Source organism: Bison bison, unplaced genomic scaffold, assembly GCF_000754665.1.
Source record: "Bison bison bison isolate TAMUID 2011002044 unplaced genomic scaffold, Bison_UMD1.0 scf7180017864473, whole genome shotgun sequence".
Lineage (NCBI taxonomy): Eukaryota > Metazoa > Chordata > Mammalia > Artiodactyla > Bovidae > Bison > Bison bison.
Genome location: NW_011495034.1, coordinates 3,227,759 through 3,248,594, shown reverse-complemented (window position 1 = coordinate 3,248,594; position 20,836 = coordinate 3,227,759). Strand labels below are relative to the sequence as shown.

At 39.7% G+C, this 20,836-nt stretch overlaps 1 protein-coding gene across 5 annotated transcripts in view; it reads left to right on the top strand.

The window, feature by feature from the left end:
• SNAP91 (synaptosomal-associated protein, 91kDa) overlaps positions 1-20,836 on the top strand; it is a 168,523-nt gene that overhangs the window by 133,923 nt on the left and 13,764 nt on the right. For all 5 annotated transcript variants that reach the window (XM_010861747.1, XM_010861746.1, XM_010861745.1 and 2 more), the window contains 4 exons: positions 2,980-3,114; positions 4,658-4,807; positions 8,191-8,221; positions 9,075-9,186. In XM_010861747.1, coding sequence (XP_010860049.1) covers positions 2,980-3,114; positions 4,658-4,807; positions 8,191-8,221; positions 9,075-9,186 — 428 coding nt within the window. The remainder of the gene's footprint in view (positions 1-2,979; positions 3,115-4,657; positions 4,808-8,190; positions 8,222-9,074; positions 9,187-20,836) is intronic.

Sequence of the window (20,836 nt, the reverse complement as noted above, 5' to 3'; positions counted from 1 at the left end):
TTCTAAAAGAGATGGGAATACCAGACCACCTGACCTGCCTCTTGAGAAACCTATATGCAGGTCAGGAAGCAACAGTTAGAACTGGACATGGAACAACAGACTGGTTCCAAATAGGAAAAGGAGTATGTCAAGGCTGTATATTGTCACCCTGCATATTTAACTTATATGCAGAGTACATCATGAGAAACGCGGGGCTGGAGGATGCTCAAGCTGGAATCAAGATTGCCGGGAGAAATATCAATAACCTCAGATATGCAGATGACACCACCCTTATGGCAGAAAGTGAACAGGAACTAAAGAACCTCTTGATGAAAGTGAAAGAGGATGGTGAAAAAGTTGGCTTAAAGCTCAACATTCAGAAAACTAAGATCATGGCATCTGGTCCCATCACTTCATGGCAAATAGATGGGGAAACAGTGGCTGACTTTATTTTTCTGGGCTCCAACATTGCTGCAGCCATGAAATTAAAAGACGCTTGCTCCTTGGAAGGAAAGTTATGACCAATCTAGATAGCATATTCAAAAGCAGAGACATTACTTTGCCAACAAAGGTCCGTCTAGTCAAGGCTATGGTTTTTCCAGTAGTCAAGTATGGATGTGAGAGTTGGACTATAAAGAAAGCTGAGTGCCGAAGAATTGATGCTTTTGAACTGTGGTGTTGGAGAGGACTCTTGAGAGTCCCTTGGGCTGCAAGGAGATCCAACCAGTCCATTCTAAACGAGATCAGTCCTGGGTGTTCACTGGAAGGACTGATGTTGAAGCTGAAACTCCAATACTTTGGCCACCTGATGCGAAGAACTGACTCATTGGAAGAGACCTTGATGATAGGAAAGATTGAAGGCAGGAGGAAAAGGGGACGACAGAGGATGAGATGGTTGGATGGCATCACTGACACAATGGACATGAATTTGAGTAAACTCTGGGAATTGGTGATGGACAGGGAGGCCTGGCATGCTGCAGTTCATGGGTCGCAAAAGTCGGACACGACTGAGCGACTGAACTGAACTGATCCCATCTTCGCTTCATTATGATGTTAATTTTTAAATATCTACAGGATGTCTTCATTTAGGAAGGCTACATGATCCTTAAGTCACTTGAATACTGCTAAAATCACTTCAGGTAGTCCCCATGAATTTTAGAGAGCATCTTCTAATAGGTAACAGTTCTCCATGTTTCATTTTTTCATACATAAACAAGGAAACCTAAGCCAGTGTCACTATCCATTTCCAGGGACAGCATGATTTTCTGGTTAGAAATAGTAACTGGAGAATTTCAGTGGAAGTCATTTCCAAAATTATAAATTGACTGTTACAAAGTGTAAGCTGAAGGTTTTTTGTAAGCATTCTTTATGTTTTTTGGCAAGCATTTTGTGAAGAAAAAATATAGCTAGATGAGAAAAGAATACATTTATATATATATAATATATATACCCAAACTTGAGTATAAAAAAGACTTCTTTAATTTTGATACGTGTTTGATAATAGGACATCATCTAATGTCTTCTTAAGGAGTCACTTTCTTCATGAAAGTGAAAGTGAAGTCGCTTAGTCGTGTCCAACTCTTTGTGACCCCATGGACTGTAGCCCACCAGGCTCCTCCATCCGTGGGATTTTCTAGGCAAGAATACTGGAGTGGGTTGCCATTTCCTTCTCCAGGGGATCTTCCCGACCCAGGGATCAAACCCGGGTCTCCCTCATTGCAGGCAGATGCTTTACAAAACCCAGGTCTCCCTCATTGCAGGCAGATGCTTTACCATCTGAGCCACCAGGGAATCCTTATATCTTTTTGTACAGAAGCAATACAGTGAGCTCTGCTTCTGTCTGTTGATTGAGAGCAATAATTTACTTCCAGGCTTCAAAAGAGAAACACTTAATTTGAGGTCTTTGCTTTCTCCTCACCTTTTAAATTCAAAAGTATCCTTCTTTCAATAAGTGTTAATTCAGTGTTTTAGATATTTGAGTATTCGTGGAAAAGATGAAAAAAGACAGTTCCTGACACCAAAAAGCCACCCCCAGGGTGGGGACTTGGGGTGGAAATAAAGGATGGTGTATGGGTAGGGTGGGGAGATGTACCAGTGCTGAGAGCACAGAGGCAGGACACATCACCCATGTGTACCAGGTGTGGGAGGGGCAGGGTCCTTGTGGCTGGTAGCTGTGGGTGGCAATAGGAGGCAAAGAAGCCCTCCTGGGGCTGGTATTTGACTCATTGTGATGTATTATGGCCGCAACTGAGTTTGCAGGGAGGGGAGAAGGAGGTCCAGAGACAGGTGTGCTTGTTTGCTATATAAAGGAACCCACATTATATGAATCTGAAAGTTCTGGGGAGCCCATGAAGGATATTAGAGAAGTAACTTTGTCAGCATTGTCTACTCAGAAAGATCACTCTGGCTGCATTGTAAAGGCTAGGTTGGAGGAGCTACAGATTAGAGACAGAAAGTCGCTTTGTGTTGTATTGGGTGAGCCTAAATTTGTCAATGGCAGCAATTAGACTGGAACATATAAGAAATATATTAAGGAGGAGTTGATGGCAGGATACATGCATATTTTTCTGATTTGCATTTTATTATTATGCTGAGCCAATGTGTAAACTAAGCATTTTCGAGGTACCTGGTATTGTGATTTGAAGAAATAAAATTTAAATACAAAAATAACTATCTGAAGTTTAACCATAGTGAAACCACCTCAGCTTTATGTACTCCATCCTAACAGTAGATTGGATTGCTGCAGGTTCTCTTAACAGGGACATAAAGTCTTATGTGCTCTCTGATTTGCAGTTAAATTAAATCTCTCATTATGTGTCAGATTTTAAGATACTTGAAAAACTATTTCAAAAGCATAACTTCCTGGGTTTCATTGCCTTCTCATCCATATGCACTCAATACCTTTTTGGTCTTCTGTTACTTCTGCTGATTCTGTTTTATTGGCCTTTACCTGTCTTTAGTTGTTTCTGCTTATATTTTTCTGGAACTACTTTTTCCCAGGATTTGGGGGTTCTTTCATGGCTCCTTCTCCATCGCCAGTGACTCCAGCTCAGAATAACCTGCTACAGCCCAACTTTGAGGCAGCTTTTGGAACAACGCCTTCAACTTCTAGCAGCAGCTCCTTTGATCCTTCAGGTGAGGCAGTGATTTTTCAAATATTCTTTTTATTTGTTCTGTTTCTAAAATACACCACCTCAGGTTCGTGTGATATCAGGAAATTTATAAGCAAATATTGAATGAAGACCTGGTTTTAAAACTGTTCAATAAATCTCTCCTTCTGTAACCTAAGTAAATATTTTCCATACATTTTTGGTGGCTTTAAGAATAACCTGCAGTCTCTTTCTATTTTTGTTTTTATTTTTTAGCAGAAATTTAACTTAACATGCACACCATCTGTTTGCATGAGCTTATGTGCACATGGTTTGGAGAAAGTTAAGGGAAAACAAATACTTTGTGCTAAATCTTTGTGCAGTATCTCAATGTGTAGACACTCCCACTGCTGTTGCTTACACTCTCTGAAGTTTGCCTGGCCCTCCGTTTGATGAAGTTGACACGAATAGTATTCTTTGCCTGCCTTTAACCTTTCATCCTGCTGTCATTTTGTTTGTATTTTCTTCCATTCTACTCTTCTCATGCTGGGTCCCTACTACAAATTTTCAATTGGTGAGTTTTTGGTAATTGTGTTTCAGAAACACCCCAACTATATCCTCTGCCTGACAATTTGGTTGCTTCCATTGCCAGTGCTGAGTTGAATGCTGTCCTTCTTTTAATTTAGAATTATTGTAGAGTGGTGTGTGTATGGTAAATATGCATTGTTTTTTATATATTAAAAAAATTAGCAACCATAAAACTTTTGATGTAGGTATCACCAGAAGCTTTTCTACAAATTCTATGAGACAGCATTTTTGAATAGTCTCTCTGTATTCCGGGAACTAAACAAATGGTCATTTGTTACATGCTGATCAGGAACCATCAATAATAGCATGATTCTTAATACTGAAAATAGCATATATTGTAGCTATGCCCTTAAAGTTAGAACCAGAAGTGGTTCTAACTTTCATACTACAATAAAAGAAACAAAAATCAAAGTTCTTGCTTCTACAGTATGTTTTTCAGATATTTGTTAATAGGTACTAATCATCAGATCAGATTTTACCCCAGCACTGATTTCATAGGAATTGGGAGATTCAGACTTTCTTTCTCATTTAAGAATTTTTATAAAAGTAGGCATTGTAACTACCACATATTGAATGCCTATTTTGAGTGAGCATTATAGTAAAGGCATGATGTATATCATCTAGTTTAATCTCCACAACAAATCCATGTTGTAGTTGCACTCTTCCCACTTACAGGTAATAAAAACTCAGATAGTCACTTTCTCAAAGTCACACACTAGTGAGGCAGCTGACATGAGCCCAATTCTGATTCCCAAGTCTGTGTTCTTTCCTGAACGTTACACAATTTCTTTTTTCCACTTTCGTGTTCATTAGTATTTCCGTACTTTATGAGTAGCCATATGTAGAGATGTTTTTTTGTTGTTATCGTCATTGAAAGTATGGATTAAGTGCCTTTGGTAAAATTGTAAATGTATTTGTTTCATTCTTTTTCAAAAGAGTTTCCCTTTGATTTTGCATATTTCTTTTGCAATTATTCTGAACCTGTTCTATTTGATTTCCAGTGTTTGATGGTCTAGGTGATCTTCTGATGCCAACCATGGCACCAGCTGGGCAGCCTGCACCCATCTCACTGGTACCACCAAGTCCTGCAATGGCGGCAAGCAAAGCCCTTGGGAGTGACCTTGACTCATCTCTTGCCAGCTTAGTAGGCAGTGAGTAATAGAATAGTTTTCTTTAGCAGAATCATATGTGAATTTTTTTCTCTTTTTTTTTTTTTGTATGAATTGTTTCTGAATTCACTTACAGGTGAGTATGTCAAGGAGTAGACAGAAATTCTTAGTGTTTTACCCAGTACAATTCCTTGGAAGATATACAGTCCCTGTGCCATTGTCTCACAAGCAACATGGAGGCCACTTTTAATCTGAATTGCCAAAGGTGTAATTAGAGAGCATGTAGAGTAAAATCTAAGTGTATTATCTTAAATAAAGTATTTAATTTTTTATTTCATTTGAAAATAACATATTTACCAATTGAGTATCCAAATTAGTTTCAGTTATTCATTGAACAAATATTTATTGAGCACCAGGCAGTCTTCCAAGCTCTAGAGATAAATCAGTGAACAAAGCAGATAGAAATTTCTGTTCTTACAGTGCTTAGCAGGGCAGAGACAACATTAAATATTTTCAAATAAATAAATTCTCTAATATGTTAGGTTGTAAATGCCATGGAGAAAAACCAGGACATCCAAAGAGGGTCTGTAAGTACTACAGAGTAGCCCTCACTGAGAAGGTAAAATTTGTGCAAAGATTTGAAGGTAAAGGAATGAATCATATGGATATCTGAAGGAAAAAATTTGCAGGCAAAGGAGATGGCCAGTGCAAAGGCACTGGGGCAGATGATTGCCTGGTATACTCAAGGAGTTCCATGGACATTAGTGACTGGAGCTGGGTAAGTGAAGGAGAGAATCCTAGGAGATGAGGGAGCTATTACAAAGATTGGCCTTGTTTTAACTCTGAATTCAATTATTTTGTTAAGGTGAATGGGCTTACCATCACCAATACATTTTGTTTCACTCAACGCTATATCAAAAGTTTATCAGATCCCTGAGACAACTTTTTTCCTATGTAGTATTCCTGCAGACATATTTTTGTTTCCCATTCCCATGATTTAAAGAATACATTTCTCCAAAGAATATATACATATGGCCACATGAAAAGGGGCTCAACATCAGTCATCTGTGAAATGTCTATCCAAACCACAGTGAAATATTACTTCACAACCATTTTTTGCCATTTAGTTGCTATATCATGTCCAACTCTTTTGCGACCCCATGTACCGTAACCCGCCAGGCTTCCCTGCTGTGAAATTCTCCAGGCCAGAAAACTGGATTGGGTTGCCATTTCCTCCAGGGGTCTTCCCAACCCAGGGATCGAACCCAAGTCTGCTGCACTGCAGGCGGATTCTTTACCACTGAGCCACCAAGGAAGCTAGTTCACGCGCATTAGGATGGCTGTAATAAAAAAGATCATAACTAGTCTTGATGAAGACGTGGAAAAATTAAAACCCTCACTTCATGGGAAATAGATGGGGAACAGTGGAAATAGTGTCAGACTTTATTTTGGGGGGCTCCAAAATCACTGCAGATGGTGACTGCAGCCATGAAATTAAAGGACGCTTACTCCTTGGAAGGAAAGTTATGACCAACCTAGATAGCATATTCAAAAGCAGAGACATTACTTTGCCAACAAAGGTCCGTCTAGTCAAGGCTATGGTTTTTCCTGTGGTCATGTATAGATGTGAGAGTTGGACTGTGAAGAAGGCTGAGTGCTAAAGAATTGATGCTTTTGAACTGTGGTGTTGGAGAATACTCTTGAGAGTCCCTTGGACTGCAAGGAGATCCAGCCAGTCCATTTCAGCCCTGGGATTTCTTTGGAGGGAATGATGCTGAAGCTGAAACTCCAGTACTTTGGCCACCTCATGTGAAGAGTTGACTCATTGGAAAAGACTCTGATGCTGGGAGGGATTGGGGGCAGGAGGAGAAGGGGACGACAGAGGATGAGATGGCTGCATGGCATCACTGACTCGATGGACGTGAGTCTGAGTGAACTCCGGGAGTTTGTGATGGACAGGGAGGCCTGACGTGCTGCAATTCATGAGGTTGCAAAGAATCGGACGCGACTGAACTGAACTGAACTGAACATTACTGGGGAGAATGTATTGATAACATTGAGCAGCTGCCATGAAAAGTGATTTGGCAGTTTCTGGAAATGTTAAACATACAGTTACCATTCACCAGAGGGGGTACCAGGTGACTCGCCTAGAAAGCTCTTCCCTAGATCTCTGTGCAGCTTTGCACAAGCTTCATCCCATGAGGCTTCCTTGAGCACCCTATTTATCCTGCCTGCTCCCACTCTCAACCTAACCCACCAGCTCTCTCTTACCCTGTTCTTCATATTCACTTTTCCATGGCTTGCTGTATTGCCTCTAGTAGCTTATATACTCTTCTATTATTTTGTTGTTTTATCATCCATCTCACCCCAAGAGAATGCAAATTCCTCTGTGACTGGGATCTTGATTTGCATCACTGGCTTATCTCATATACTTAGAACAGTGCCTGGCATATGGGGGCTCAATAAATATTTGCTGTAGTAGTCAATGATTTGAGATTAGAGCAGAATGATTTAACCCATTGGGTCAGGAGTTGCCAAGACAACTCACATAATTCGTAGATTCACTAGAAGGACCCAAGGGAGTCAGCACATGGTTGTACTCACAGCTGAGATTATAGCAGAATCGTAAGGATACACAGCTGGATCATCAAGGGAAAAGTCCAGAAGAATCCACACATGGACTTCCTTATGCTCTCTCCTCCCTAAGAGGGGAAGAACACACAAACATGCAACAACACACAAAGGTTTCTGCCCAGGAAAGCCCTTTATAAAGATTCAGCATCCAAGGTTTTTATTGGATCCTCATCCTGTAGGCACTCTGCCTAACATGTACCAAAATACCAGCCAGTCTCCTGAAAGGAAAGCAGATTTTCAGCATAAACCTAGTTGCTTGTACAGTTCAGACAAGTGAGCCATGCTTATCATTAGGAGAACAACTGTAGAGAACAGTTTGGCTTCCCAGGTAGCTCAGTGATAAAAGAACCTGCCGGCCAATCATCCCTGGGTCAGGAAGATCCCCTGGAGAAGGAAATGGCAAGCCACTCCAGTATTGTTGCCTGGGAAATCCCATGGAGTCTCAAAGAGTGGGACACGACCTAGCCACTGAGCCACAGAGAACAGTTTATATTAGCCAAGTTCCCACCCACACAGGCCTAAGATAGCAATCTCAAGCCTCCTAAGTTCACACATTTCTGAATACAGATTGACTTTAAAGTTTGATCCTTAAGAATAACGTGAAGTGAAAGAAAATGCTGGACTTGTGAATATGTTTCCTAAAGTGGTTTCTCTTCTGTAAAACTAAATGCAGTCATTTGTATGCAAAATATGGACTTTTTTTAGACCTCTGATTCTTTGATCTTTTAAATGTCATATCATTTAAACTGAGTATAGAGATTTAAATTCTTTTTTCTCTTATCCATTTATAGATCTTGGAATTTCTGGTACCACATCCAAAAAGTAAGTATTTTTGAAACTGTCTGGTTTTCTTATGACAGTGTATTTGTACTTGTTTGAGACTATCAAACCTTGTACTTAATGGAGTATTACTCATTCTCAGACTAGGTAAATTGGTTTTTATTTCATTGTCAGTTTTTGTTTTGTTGTTATTCTACTGGAATCTCTATTCCACTATTGACTCTGCAATGAAAAGGAATAATCTGTTTCAGTCTCCAGATTCACACTAAATTATATCTAGAAATACTTGGGAATTGTGGTTTGAATACTTTAATAGCTTTAAATTCTAGATGCATTGTAATATTCCTCGCTAACATTGATTTTAAAAAGTGTCTCATGGAATCAGTTCTAAGGAAGAATAGTAAAAATGACAATGTATATGTTTTTTAGATGCATATTTCAATATCTCTGAAATTGGGATGCATTTAGCAATAGATATAATCTTATAATCACTGGAAGGCAGGTGGTAGTCATGATTCAATTGTGTGAAACCTTCTGTTGAAGCCACTAAGATCCAGAAAGTGCCATCATGGATTTATTATCAGTTCAGCGAAGGGTAGACAGTATTTATGACTGACTTGGAAGTTTTTGTAACCAGTGATGAATTCAGTTGAATTTTGTGGCACATTTTTCCATGAGCAGTGACAGGAAATTCCTGTTGTCACTGAGGTCAAAACTCTCTTGATGTTTTTGTCAAATGTCCTTAAGCTCTCCTAGATACGATATGGTAAGGCTGTTATGTCTGTTTCATCCATTCTCTTTATTACTTCTTGACCCCAAATACAAATAAACATTTAAGGAGCCACATACTATTCTTTTCTGATTGTGTGTGTGTTTTTTGCATGGTTGATTTTAGGGGAGATCTTCAGTGGAATGCTGGAGAGAAGAAGTTGACTGGGGGTGCCAACTGGCAGCCGAAAGTAGCCCCTGCCACCTGGTCAGCAGGCGTTCCACCCAGCGCACCCTTGGTACGTAGCTCCCAGAGGCCAGAGTGGTGCAGGCACTATGCCAGTTTCTAGGTGTATGGAGCAGGGAGCATGTTGCTGAATTTTGCTACTGATGTTGTACTTCTTGATCCGTGTTGAAGAAATGGAGCAAGATGCAATATTTACCAAAAGGCACATTTCATTGACTTTATATTTACTAAAGATTATGACCTAGCTTTTTAAGTATTTCAAAATAGTATTTATACTACTTCAGACATTAGTTTTTTATTTCTACAATTATAGAAATGATATTTCGATATTTTGAAACGTGTAATACCATTGATATTTATCTATGTTTTTACCACATCTCTTGCCCACATTTCCTGATGGTCATAAATAATGAATACTTTTATTCTTGGCAGAAAGAGTGAGCTGTTTTCTGTTGTGTACCTGAACTTTCATTTTAAAACCCTATGAAGTCTTCTCACTGTTTTTTAAATTTGAAACTACTATCACCGCCTTTCCTATGAAATTTAGATAGGTCTCGTTTCTGTATCCCCTGGAGTAGAAAATAACAACCCATTCCAGTATTCTTCTCTGGAGAATCCCATGGACAAAGGAGCCTGGCAGGCTGTAGTCTATGGGGTTACAAGGAGTTAGACCCGATTGTGAAATAACACTTTTGTTTTCAATACTATTATTATTAATTGAACTACAACTTAAGTGGTAGTTTCTATAGGAAAATATCTTCTCAGACTTGGTTTCCAAAACCCACTTCCTTTGGTCTCCCCACTCCACCCCCTGGTGTTTGTAAGAGAGCAGGAAACTCAAGGACTAATGCTTTCTGCCTTTGGTGAGTTCAAAGTCTGAAAGAACTTAATTTTAAGAAGTGATTTCTAAAAGATAACAATGAGAAGATTGCCTATTATATCTGGATGTTTACCTTTTAAAATCTTTCTTTGCATAAAACAATGCTTAAGAGGGCCATTTTTGTATTTATCTATAAATAAAGTTCCATTTTAATTTTTGTAAAGGATACTTAGTAGAAAACTACCCATCTCTTTTAAACTGACCTATAGGTCTGGAAGATCCCCTAGAGAAGGAAATGGCAACCCACTCCAGTATTTTTGCCTGGAGAATCCCATGGACAGAGGAGCCTGGCAGGCTGCAGTCCATGGGGTCGCAAGAGTCGGACCCGACTTAGTGACTAAACCACCACCACCATGCCCAGGATAGCCATATAATTTATTGTGCAAACTAGTGCTCTTTGAGGGCGAAAGGAAGCATAATTGTTACTCTGGGGCCCCAAGCATGTGTCTGGTGGCCCACATAGATGCTGAGACCATAGGCAGGTAGCACTCTGGGCCTAGGCAGCTGCATTCCATTCTTTATTTTCTTAGTCTATTTTTTTGAAATATAGTTGATTTACAATGTTGTGTTAATTTCTGCTGCGCAGCAAAGTGATTCAGCTGTACATATATATGTATATATTCTTTTTCATACTCTTTTCCATTATGGTTTATCACAGGATGTTGCGTATAGTCCCCTGTACTGTACAGTAGGACTTTGTTGTTTATCCATTCTCTGTATAAGAGCTTGCTTCTGCTAACCCCAAGCTCCCACCCCATCCCTCAACTGCACTGCATTCTTAAATACAAAAACAGTGTTGGCGGTAGAGGGAGAGAGACTCGATAACTCTGAATAAAATCCCTAAAGAAAGAAAAAGCTTCTTCAGAACGCATCTTATACATCTGTTAATACTGCACATTGTCAAGAAATCTCATAATTTATATTATCATCACCAAATTAAAAGAACTCATTTTTCTATTCTCTTCTATGCAAAATTAAAGAGATCTTATACGCAGTCCTAAGTAGTTTATACTCTTCCCTGGTGGCTTAGATGGTAAAGCGTCTGCCTACAATGTGGGAGACCTGGGTTCAATCCCTGGGTCGGGAAGATCTCCTGGAGAAGGAAATGGCAACCCACTCCAGTATTCTTGCCTGGAAAATCCCATGGACGGAGGAACCTGGTTAGGCTACAGTCCATGGGGTCACAAAGAGTCAGACACGACTGGGATGCTGAGGATCTAGCGTTGCTCTTATCAGCAAGATAAAGCTTTTCAGTGTTTTGGTTTGGGTTTTTTTTTCAGTTAGGGTATAGTTGATTTACAATGTTGTGTTAGTTTCTACTGTACAACAAAGTGAATTAGCTTTGTGTGTGTGTGTGTGTGTGTGTATATATCCCTCCTTCTTGGACCTCTTTCCCACCTACCCACCCCCATTCAGTGTTTTTTTAACTGGTTAGTTAAAAAACAGTCATGGTGATAGCAAAGTCAAAGAAGAGGATAGGGGAGTGGAGGGAAAGGTGGTGAGAATACTGATATCTGGCAGATCAACCATAGGTTAAAAAAAAAAAAAAAGATTTGGAGCCAGAGGTGGAGAGTAAGATAAGAAAGAAAAGTCTCAGGCAGAATCCACTCAACTGGGGATTATTGTGAACAAACTCAGCAAGACACTGGCTGCCAGGTTTCTATATGGGGCAGTTTGCTGAGTAATGAGGCCATTATCCCCAAAGGGGAACAAGGGAAAAGTATTTTAAAGACAGTGTTGAGCTGGAGACCTTCCTTGACCATCACCTCCCCTAAGATGAAGATTTTAACCATACACAGTCAAGAATTCATCAGATACTTAACAAACAACTCTTTTGCTTCTCTGAGGCCACAGGGCCACCAGTTATCTGATTGGCAGGCAGCGTCCTAGAGACTGAGATTAACATTCTCATTTCTTTTAAACCCCCAAATACCTTATTTTTGTTTATGGGGCAGAAAGCTTTACACTGTTAATAATGAAACTCAAGAAAGTTAAAGACAGTAGACTTTAGCTTAAAATGTCCACAGCAGCTGTGGAAAGAGAAATTAGAACAACAAAAGTAATCTTTTAGGAGGGCAGAGTTGCCTAAACAGAGTTGTAGTTCTGTTTCTTTTGTTTATTTTCCTTAACGTTTTAGGCAGCAATATGAAGGCAGTTACTTTTTCATTGTTAACCCTCACTTAGTCACAAAATTTTACTACCATTTGCTCCATTTACTGCAGAACTGTACTTCCCGATCAAAATTCTGGTTTGCTTTCACTTTAATCATTCTGAGTTTCTCTGGCTTCCATCCACCCCAGTTCTCTCATAAAATGTCTCTTGCATTTTTCTATTCCTTAAATACGTTTGAGTCTCTTTTTCTAAGGACAGTCAAGAAAAAGAAGAGAGAGCCGAGATGTGTGCTTCAGAAGCAATGAGGGAGGGTTTGCAGGTTTTCCCATTAATCTGCAGGCCTTTGTTTTTGAGTAGGACATGAAAGGGTGGATGTCAGGGTGAAGACCCTTCTGCTGCCTTTTATAGATTTTATTAAGAGACAAGAGCTAGGTTACTTTTCTCAGTTTGTTTTAAATTCCCCTTAAATGCTGCTTAAAGGTGCAACTCTTAAAACTTTTCAGATGACAGCACCCAAATTAGATCTAAAAACTTTTAACAGGACTGGCATACTATCATGGCCATCAATAGGGTTATTCATTCCTAGTTTTGAGCACAACAGACCTGCTCAGTTTCCATCAGACAAACTAGGAAGGTACTTGCAACTCAGAAATATGTGCATTTTGTAGGAGGCCATAGTTCTGCCCCTAAAACCAGCTAACCTTTATACATCTATAGGTGAAACATTTTGTCGAGGATTAAAAAAGAAAATAATTTTTTAAACCTTAGGATAAATAATATTGAGGGGATAAATTATTGAGTTAATCTACCATTTGAACAAAATGACAAACTTAGACTCTCTTTAAATTTTTGACCCATTTATTTGATCAGGAATATCTGCAGATTCATTTTGTTTTGATAACTAGTTAAAAACCTTTTTGCTTTCACATCACTAAATCCTAATGATACAATTCTTGTAAAAAATACAATTGTTATTGTAAGGTACAATTCTGATAAAGCAATTCCAATCAATGATACAATTCTTAGTCTGGTGAGTAGCCTACCCCTAGACTGTTGAAATAATGAGTAGAGTGAATCTGAAATATAATATTTGTCTTATAGAGGAAGAAAAATAACTTTCCCTCTATCCTTCTAAGTTCTTAGTGGAGACTCCTGTAGTAACACATATTAGCAAGAGAAAAACAGAAACTTGTTAACATATATGCTTCATATATACATGCGAGATACCAAAGGGAAAAAATGAGTAACTCCCTGAGGTGGTCTAAGCCACTGGCTTAAATAACCATCTTCAGCTAAAAAACAAAAGAAAGAAAAATATAGGGTGGCCAGTTAATGGAGAGGTTACCAGGAAAAGCGGGTCAACAAAGGTAAGATTTGTTATACAGGGCTTCCCTGATGGCTCAGCGGTGTAGAATCCGACTGCCAGTGCAGGAGACAGAAGTTTGATCCCTGACCCAAGAAGGTCTCACGTGCCACAGAGCAACTGAGCATCACAACCACTGCTTCTGTGCTCTAGAGCCTGGGAATCGCATACTGAAGCCCGCATGCCCTAAAACCTGTGCTCTGCAACAAGAGAAGCCACTGCAATGAGAAGCCTGCGCACTGCAACTAGAAAGGAGCCCACGCTTGCCGCAGCTAGAGAAAAGCCCGTGCGGCACCCACCAGAAATAAATAAATAAATAGAATCATTTTTAAAATTCATTCTTTACATTTAAGTCAACGACTTCTCTATTGATAAGAGATTCTCTTGTGATTTAGTCATCCTACTCTTCCTGGTACAGAAAGGGGAAGACCCTTAAGTGGGATCTCCTTTGTAAATCTAAACACACCTTACAAAAGTTTAATGTCTACTGTTCTCAGGGCTCCTCCTGCATCTGCTGTTCTTCAGAATAATCAGCTCATAAGAATCCTGGTTCCAAAAAACATATTGGGGGGATATTTTGCTACCCTTCAATATTTTCTTTCTTTTAAAAAATGTTTTAGATAAATTTGTATAACATTAAGTTACAACTTTAAAAGTGTATAATTCAGTGATTTTTAGTATTTTTTTGAAGTTGTAAAACTTACATTCTCTATAATTCCAGAATATTTCCATCACCCCAAAGAGGGAAAGACCCCATGGTCTTTCCCAATTTTCTGCTTCCCTATTCCATGACATCCAAAAATTTACTGTTTCTGTGGATTTGCCTCTTCTAGATTTTTAATATAAACAGAATCCTACCCTAGGGAGTCTTATGTGCATGACTTCTTCCACTTAGCCTAATGTTTTCAAGGTTGATCTGTGTTGTAGCATGTAACAGTACTTCATTATTTTATGGCCGACAGTTCTGTTGTTTGGATATACCACATTTTGTTTGTTCATTAATGAATGGACATTTGTGTTTCCACGTTTTGGCTATTATGAAAGATACTTCTGTTATTTGTATACAAGTTTTGGTAAGGATATATGTCCTCAGTTTCCTTGGGAATATACCTAGGAATGTAACTGTCAGGACTTGTGTGACTCTGTTGAGCTTTTTGAGGAACTGACGCACTTTACCACAGCAGCTGCATCGTCTTATATATTTATACCATCAGTGCATAGGGTTTCAATTGTGACTTTCATATAAATTTCCTTAATGACTAAAGATCTTGAGAATCTTTTTATGTGCCTAATGGTCATTTGTATATCTTTTTTTTTTTTTTTTTTTTTTTTTGAGGAATGTGGTGAGTTCTAAGGGATCTTTATTATTCTGGATCAGATCAGATCAGATCAGTTGCTCAGTCGTGTCCGACTCTTTGCGACCCCATGAATCGCAGCACGCCAGGCCTCCCTGTCCATCACCAACTCTCGGAGTTCACTGAGACTCACGTCCATCGAGTCAGTGATGCCATCCAGCCATCTCATCCTCTGTTGTCCCCTTCTCCTCTTGCCCCCAGTCCCTCCCAGCATTATTCTGGATACTAGATGCTTATGAGACATAGGATTTGCAAATATTTTCTCCCATTCTGTGAGTCACCTTCATTTTCTTGATAGTATATTTTAATGCACAGAGTTTTAAATTCTGATAAACTCCAATTTTATCTATTTTTGTTGCTGTTGCTTGTGCTTTTGGTGTCATGTTCAAGAAACTGTTGCCTTATCCAAGGTCTTAAAGATTTATACCTAGACTTCTTTTTTTTAAATTTTATTTTATTTTTAAACTTTACATAATTGTATTAGTTTTGCCAAATATCGAAATGAATCCACCACAGGTATACATGTGTTCCCCATCCTGAACCCTCCTCCCTCCTCCCTCCCCATACCATCCCTCTGGGTCGTCCCAGTGCACTAGCCCCAAGCATCCAGTATCGTGCATCGAACCTGGACTGGCAACTCGTTTCTTACATGATATTTTACATGTTTCAATGTCATTCTCCCAAATCTTCCCACCCTCTCCCTCTCCCACAGAGTCCATAAGACTGTTCTATACATCAGTGTCTCTTAAGAGTTTATAATTTTATCTGTTACGTTAGGTCTTTGACCTATTTTTTAGGCTCATTTTCATATGTGGCATGAGATAGGAGTCCAAATTGTTTGTGTTGCATGCACAAACCCAGTTAATCCGAGAACCATTTGTTGAAAATACTGTTTTTTCAACAGTATTCTTCACAGTCTTCTCAAATATCAGCTGACCATAGATGTGTAGATTATTTCCAGACTCTCTATTCTGCTGTATGGATCTATGTGTCTGTCCTCATGCCAGTACCACAGTGTTTTCATCAATGTAGCTTAGTTGTAAGTTTTGAAACCAGAAAGTGTGAACGAACCAAATTCGTTCTTGTTTTTCAAGATTGTTTTGTCTATTCTGGGTCATTGGATTTCCATATAAATTTCAGGTTCAGATTGTCCGTTTTTCTAAGAGAAGTAGTTAAAGTTGATAGGGATTGAAATTTTGATAGGAATCACACTGAATCTATAAAGCGAATTGGGAAGTATTGTCATCTTAACAATAATAGTCTTTTAGTCTGAGAAGGCAATGGCACCCCACTCCAGTACACTTGCCTGGAAAATCCCATGGATGGAGGAGCCTGGTGGGCTGCAGTCCATGGGGTCGCTAAGAGTCGGACACAACTGAGCAACTTCACTTTGACTTTTCACTTCCATGCGTTGGAGAAGGAAATGGCAACCCACTCCAGTGTTCTTGCCTGGAGAATCCCAGGGACGGGGGAGCCTGGTGAGCTGCCGTCTATGGGGTCACACGGGGTCGGACACGACTGAAGCGACTTAGCAGCAGCAGCAGCAGTCCTTAATAGATTAGACGATGTCTATTTTGCAAGTTGTCTTTAATTTCTTCAACAATGTTTTATAGCTGTTAGTGTATAAGTGTTCTACTGTCTTGTTAAATTTATTTCTAAGTGTGTTATTTTTAATGCTGTTATAGATTAAATTTTTTGTAATTGCATTTTTTATTGTTCATTGCTAGTCTGAACACCACATTGATTTTTGTATATTTATTTTTTATCTTGCAACTTTGCTGAACTTGTTTATTAACTCTGATGGTTTTTTGTGTGTGAATTCTTTGATTTTCTCTATATAAGATAATGTCATCTGCAAATAGAGATAGATTTGTTTCTTCCTTTTTTATTTGAATGCTGTTTCTTTTTCTTACCTAATTGCACTGACAAGATCTCCCAGTACCTCTTTATCTTGTTCTTAGGGAGAAAACTTTCAGTCATTCAACATTAAATATGATATTCAGTTCAGTTCAGTCGCTCAGTCCTGTCTGACTCTTTGTGACCCCATGAATTGCAGCATGCCAGGCCTCCCTGTCTATCACAAACTCCTGGAGTCCAGCCAAACCCATGTCCATGGAGTCGGTGATGCCATCCGACCATCTCATCCTCTGTCGTCCCCTTCTCCTCCTGCCCTCAATCTTTCGCAGCATCAGGGTTTTTTCCAGTGAGTCACCTCTTTGCATCAGGTGGCCAAAATACTGGAGTTTCAGCTTCAACATCAGTCCTTCCAGTGAACACCCAGGACTGATCTCGTTTAGGATTGACTGGTTGGATCTCCTTGCAGTCCAAAGGACTCTCAAGAGTCTTCTCCAAAACCACAGTTCAGAAGGATCAGTTCTTCTGCACTCAGCTTTCTTTATAGTCCAACTCTCACATCCATACATGACCACTGGAAAAACCATAGCCTTGACTAGATGGACCTTTGTCAGCAAAGTAATGTCTCTGCTTTTCAATATGCTCTCTAGGTTGGTAATACCTTTTCTTCCAAGGAGTAAGCATCTTTTAATTTCATGGCTGAAATCAGCATCTGCAGTGACTTTGGAGCCCCCAAAAATAAAGTCTGACACTGTTTCCACTGTTTCCCCATCTATTTGCCATGAAGCGATGGGACCAGATGCCATGATCTTCGTTTTCTGAATGTTGAGCTTTAAGCCAACTTTTTCACCATCCTCTTTCACTTCCATCAAGAGGCTCTTTAGTTCCTCTTCACTTTCTGCCATAAGGGTGGTGTCATCTGCATATCTGAGGTTATTGATATTTCTCCCGGCAATCTTGATTCCAATTGTGTTTCTTCCAGCCCAGCGTTTCTCATGATGTACTCTGCATATAAGTTAAATAAGCCGGGTGACAATATATAACCTTGACGTACTCCTTTTCCTATTTGGAACCAGTCTGTTGTTCCATGTCCAGTTCTAACTGTTGCTTCCTGACCTGCATACAGGCTTCTCAAGAGGTAGGTCATTGGAGAAGGCAATGGCACCCCACTCCAGTACTCTTGCCTGGAAAACCCCATGGACGGAGGAGCCTGGTAGGCTGCAGACCTTGGGGTCGCTAAGAGTCGGACACGACTGAGCGACTTCACTTTCACTCTTCACTTTCATGCATTGGAGAAGGAAATGGCAACCCACTCCAGTGTTCTTGCCTGGAGAATCACAGGGACGGGGGAGCCTGGTGGGCTGCCGTCTGTGGGGTCGCACAGAGTCGGACACTACTGAAGCGACTTAGCAGCAGCAGCGGCCATAGATTCATCCATCATCAAATCACTGAACAGCATAATTATTTTTTTTACAATTAATGAACCTACAATGACACAACATTCTCAAAAACCATAATTTACATGAGTCTTCACTCTTGATGTTGTACGTTAAATAGGTTCGAACACATATATGATGATATGAATCCTTCACACAGAGATTTTTTTCGATCCTAAAAATTCTCTGTGATTACCAAATTCATCAATTCATATTCTGGCAACCCAACACTGGCAACCGCTTAACTTTTTATTGTCCCCGTAGTTTTACATTATGCAGAATATCATATAGTTTGCAGATATCAGCTGTGTTCCTCAAGCAATTAACCTAACTTCTTTGAGCAATGGATCACTCATATGTAAAATGGAAGTCATTATCATCTGCTTTAAAGAATTATTGTAAGAATGAGAGATTGCATATAAAGGTCACAGAGTAGGCAGAAAATAAGCACTTTTTATTTCTTTGATATAGTAACAGATTCTTTTTTTTGTTTTTTTACCTTTACAATATTGTGTTGGTTTTGCCATGTGTCAACATGAATCCGCCGCAGGTGTGCACGTGTTCCCCATCCTGAGCCCTCCTCCCTCCTCCCTCCCCGTGCCATCCCTCTGGGTCGTCCAGATTCTTAAATCAACTTTATGGAATAGGGCCAGTGACCTTACTGCCATATAGTTGGAATCACAGAGAATATAGTTTTTTCAGATTATTTCACTTGTATTCAAGTTTGTTCAATATCATTCCATGGCTTTGATAGCTCACTTCTTTTTAGTGCTGAACAAAATCACTACAGATGGTGAATGCAGCCATGAAATTAAAAGATACTCCTTGGAAGGAAAGTTATGACCAACCTAGATAGCATATTCAAAAGCAGAGACATTACTTTACCAACAAAGGTCTGTCTAGTCAAGACTACGGTTTTTTCAGTGGTCATGTATGGATGTGAGAGTTGGACTGTGAAGAAAGCTGAGCGCGAAGCATTGATGCTTTTGAAGTGTGGTGTTGGAGAAGACTCTTGAGAATCCCCTGGACTGCAAGGAGATCCAGCCAGTCCATTCTGAAGGAGATCAGCCCTGGGATTTCTTTGGAAGGAATGATGCTAAAGCTGAAACTCCAGTACTTTGGCCACCTCATGCGAAGAGTTGACTCATTGGAAAAGACTCTGATGCTGGGAGGGATTGGGGGCAGGAGGAGAAGGGGACAACAGAGGATGAGATGGCTGGATGGCATCACTGACTCGATGGAGTGAGTTTGAGTGAACTCCGGGAGTTGGTGATAGACAGGGAGGCCTGACGTGCTGTGATTCATGGGGTCACAAAGAGTCGGACACGAATGAGCAACTGAACTGAACTGAACTGAATATTTTATTGTTTGGGTATACTGCAGTATATTTATCCATTCATTTAGTTCTTCCCAATTTTGGCAATTATGAATAAAGTTACTAGGAACAACAACAACAACAAAAAAGAGGTAGGTCAGGTGGTCTGGTATTCTCATCTGTTTCAGAATTTTCCACAGTTTCTTGTGATCCACACAGTCAAAAGCTTTGGCATAGTCAATAAAGCAGAAGTAGATGTTTTTCTGAAACTCTCTTGCTGTTTCCATGATTCATCGGATGTTGGCAATTTGATCTCTGGTTCCTCTGCCTTTTCTAAAACCAGCTTGAACATCTGGAAGTTCATGGTTCACATATTGCTAAAGCCTGGCTTGGAGAATTTGGAGCATTACTTTACTAGCGTGTGAGATGAGTGCAATTGTGCGGTAGTTTGAGCATTCTTTGGCATTGCCTTTCTTTGGGATTGGAATGAAAACTGACCTTTTCCAGTCCTGTGGCCACTGCTGAGTTTTCCAAATTTGCTGGCATATTGAGTGTAGCGCTTTCACAGCATCATCTTTCAGGATTTGAAATAGCTCGACTGGAATTTCATCCCCTCCACTAGCTTTGTTCGTAGTGATGCTTCCTAAAGCCCACTTAGCTTCACATTCCAGGATATCTGGCTCTAGATGAGTGATCACACCATTATGATGATCTGGGTTGTGAAGATCTTTTTTGTACAGTTCTTCTGTGTATTCTTGCCACCTCTTCTTAATATCTTCTCTTCTATTAGGTCCCTACCATTTCCGTCCTTTGTCGAGCCCATATTTGCAGAAAATGTTCCCTTGGTATCTGTAATTTTCTTGAAGCAATCTCTAGTCTTTCCCATTCTTTTGTTTTCCTCTATTTCTTTGAATTGATCACTGAGGAAGACTTTGTTATCTCTCCTTGCTATTCTTTGGAAGTCTGCATTCAGATGGGCATATGTTTCCTTTTCCCCTTTGCTTTTTGCTTCCCTTCTTTTCACAGCTATTTGTAAGGCCTCCTCAGATAGCCATTTTGCTTTTTTGCGTTTCTTTTTCTTGGAGATGGTCTTGATTCTTGTCTCCTATAAAATGTCACGAACCTCCATCCATAGTTCATCAGGCACTCTGTCTTATCAGATCTAGTCCCTTAAATCTATTTCTCACTTCTACTGTATAAGGGATTTGATTTAGGTCATACTTGAATGTTCTAGTGGTTTTCTCCACTTTCGTCAGTTTCAGTCTGAATTTGGCAACAAGGAGTTCATGATCTGAGCCATAGTCAGCTCCTGGTCTTGTTTTTGCTGACTGTATAGAGCTTCTGCATCTTTGGCTGCAAAGAATATAATCAGTCTGATTTCGGTGTT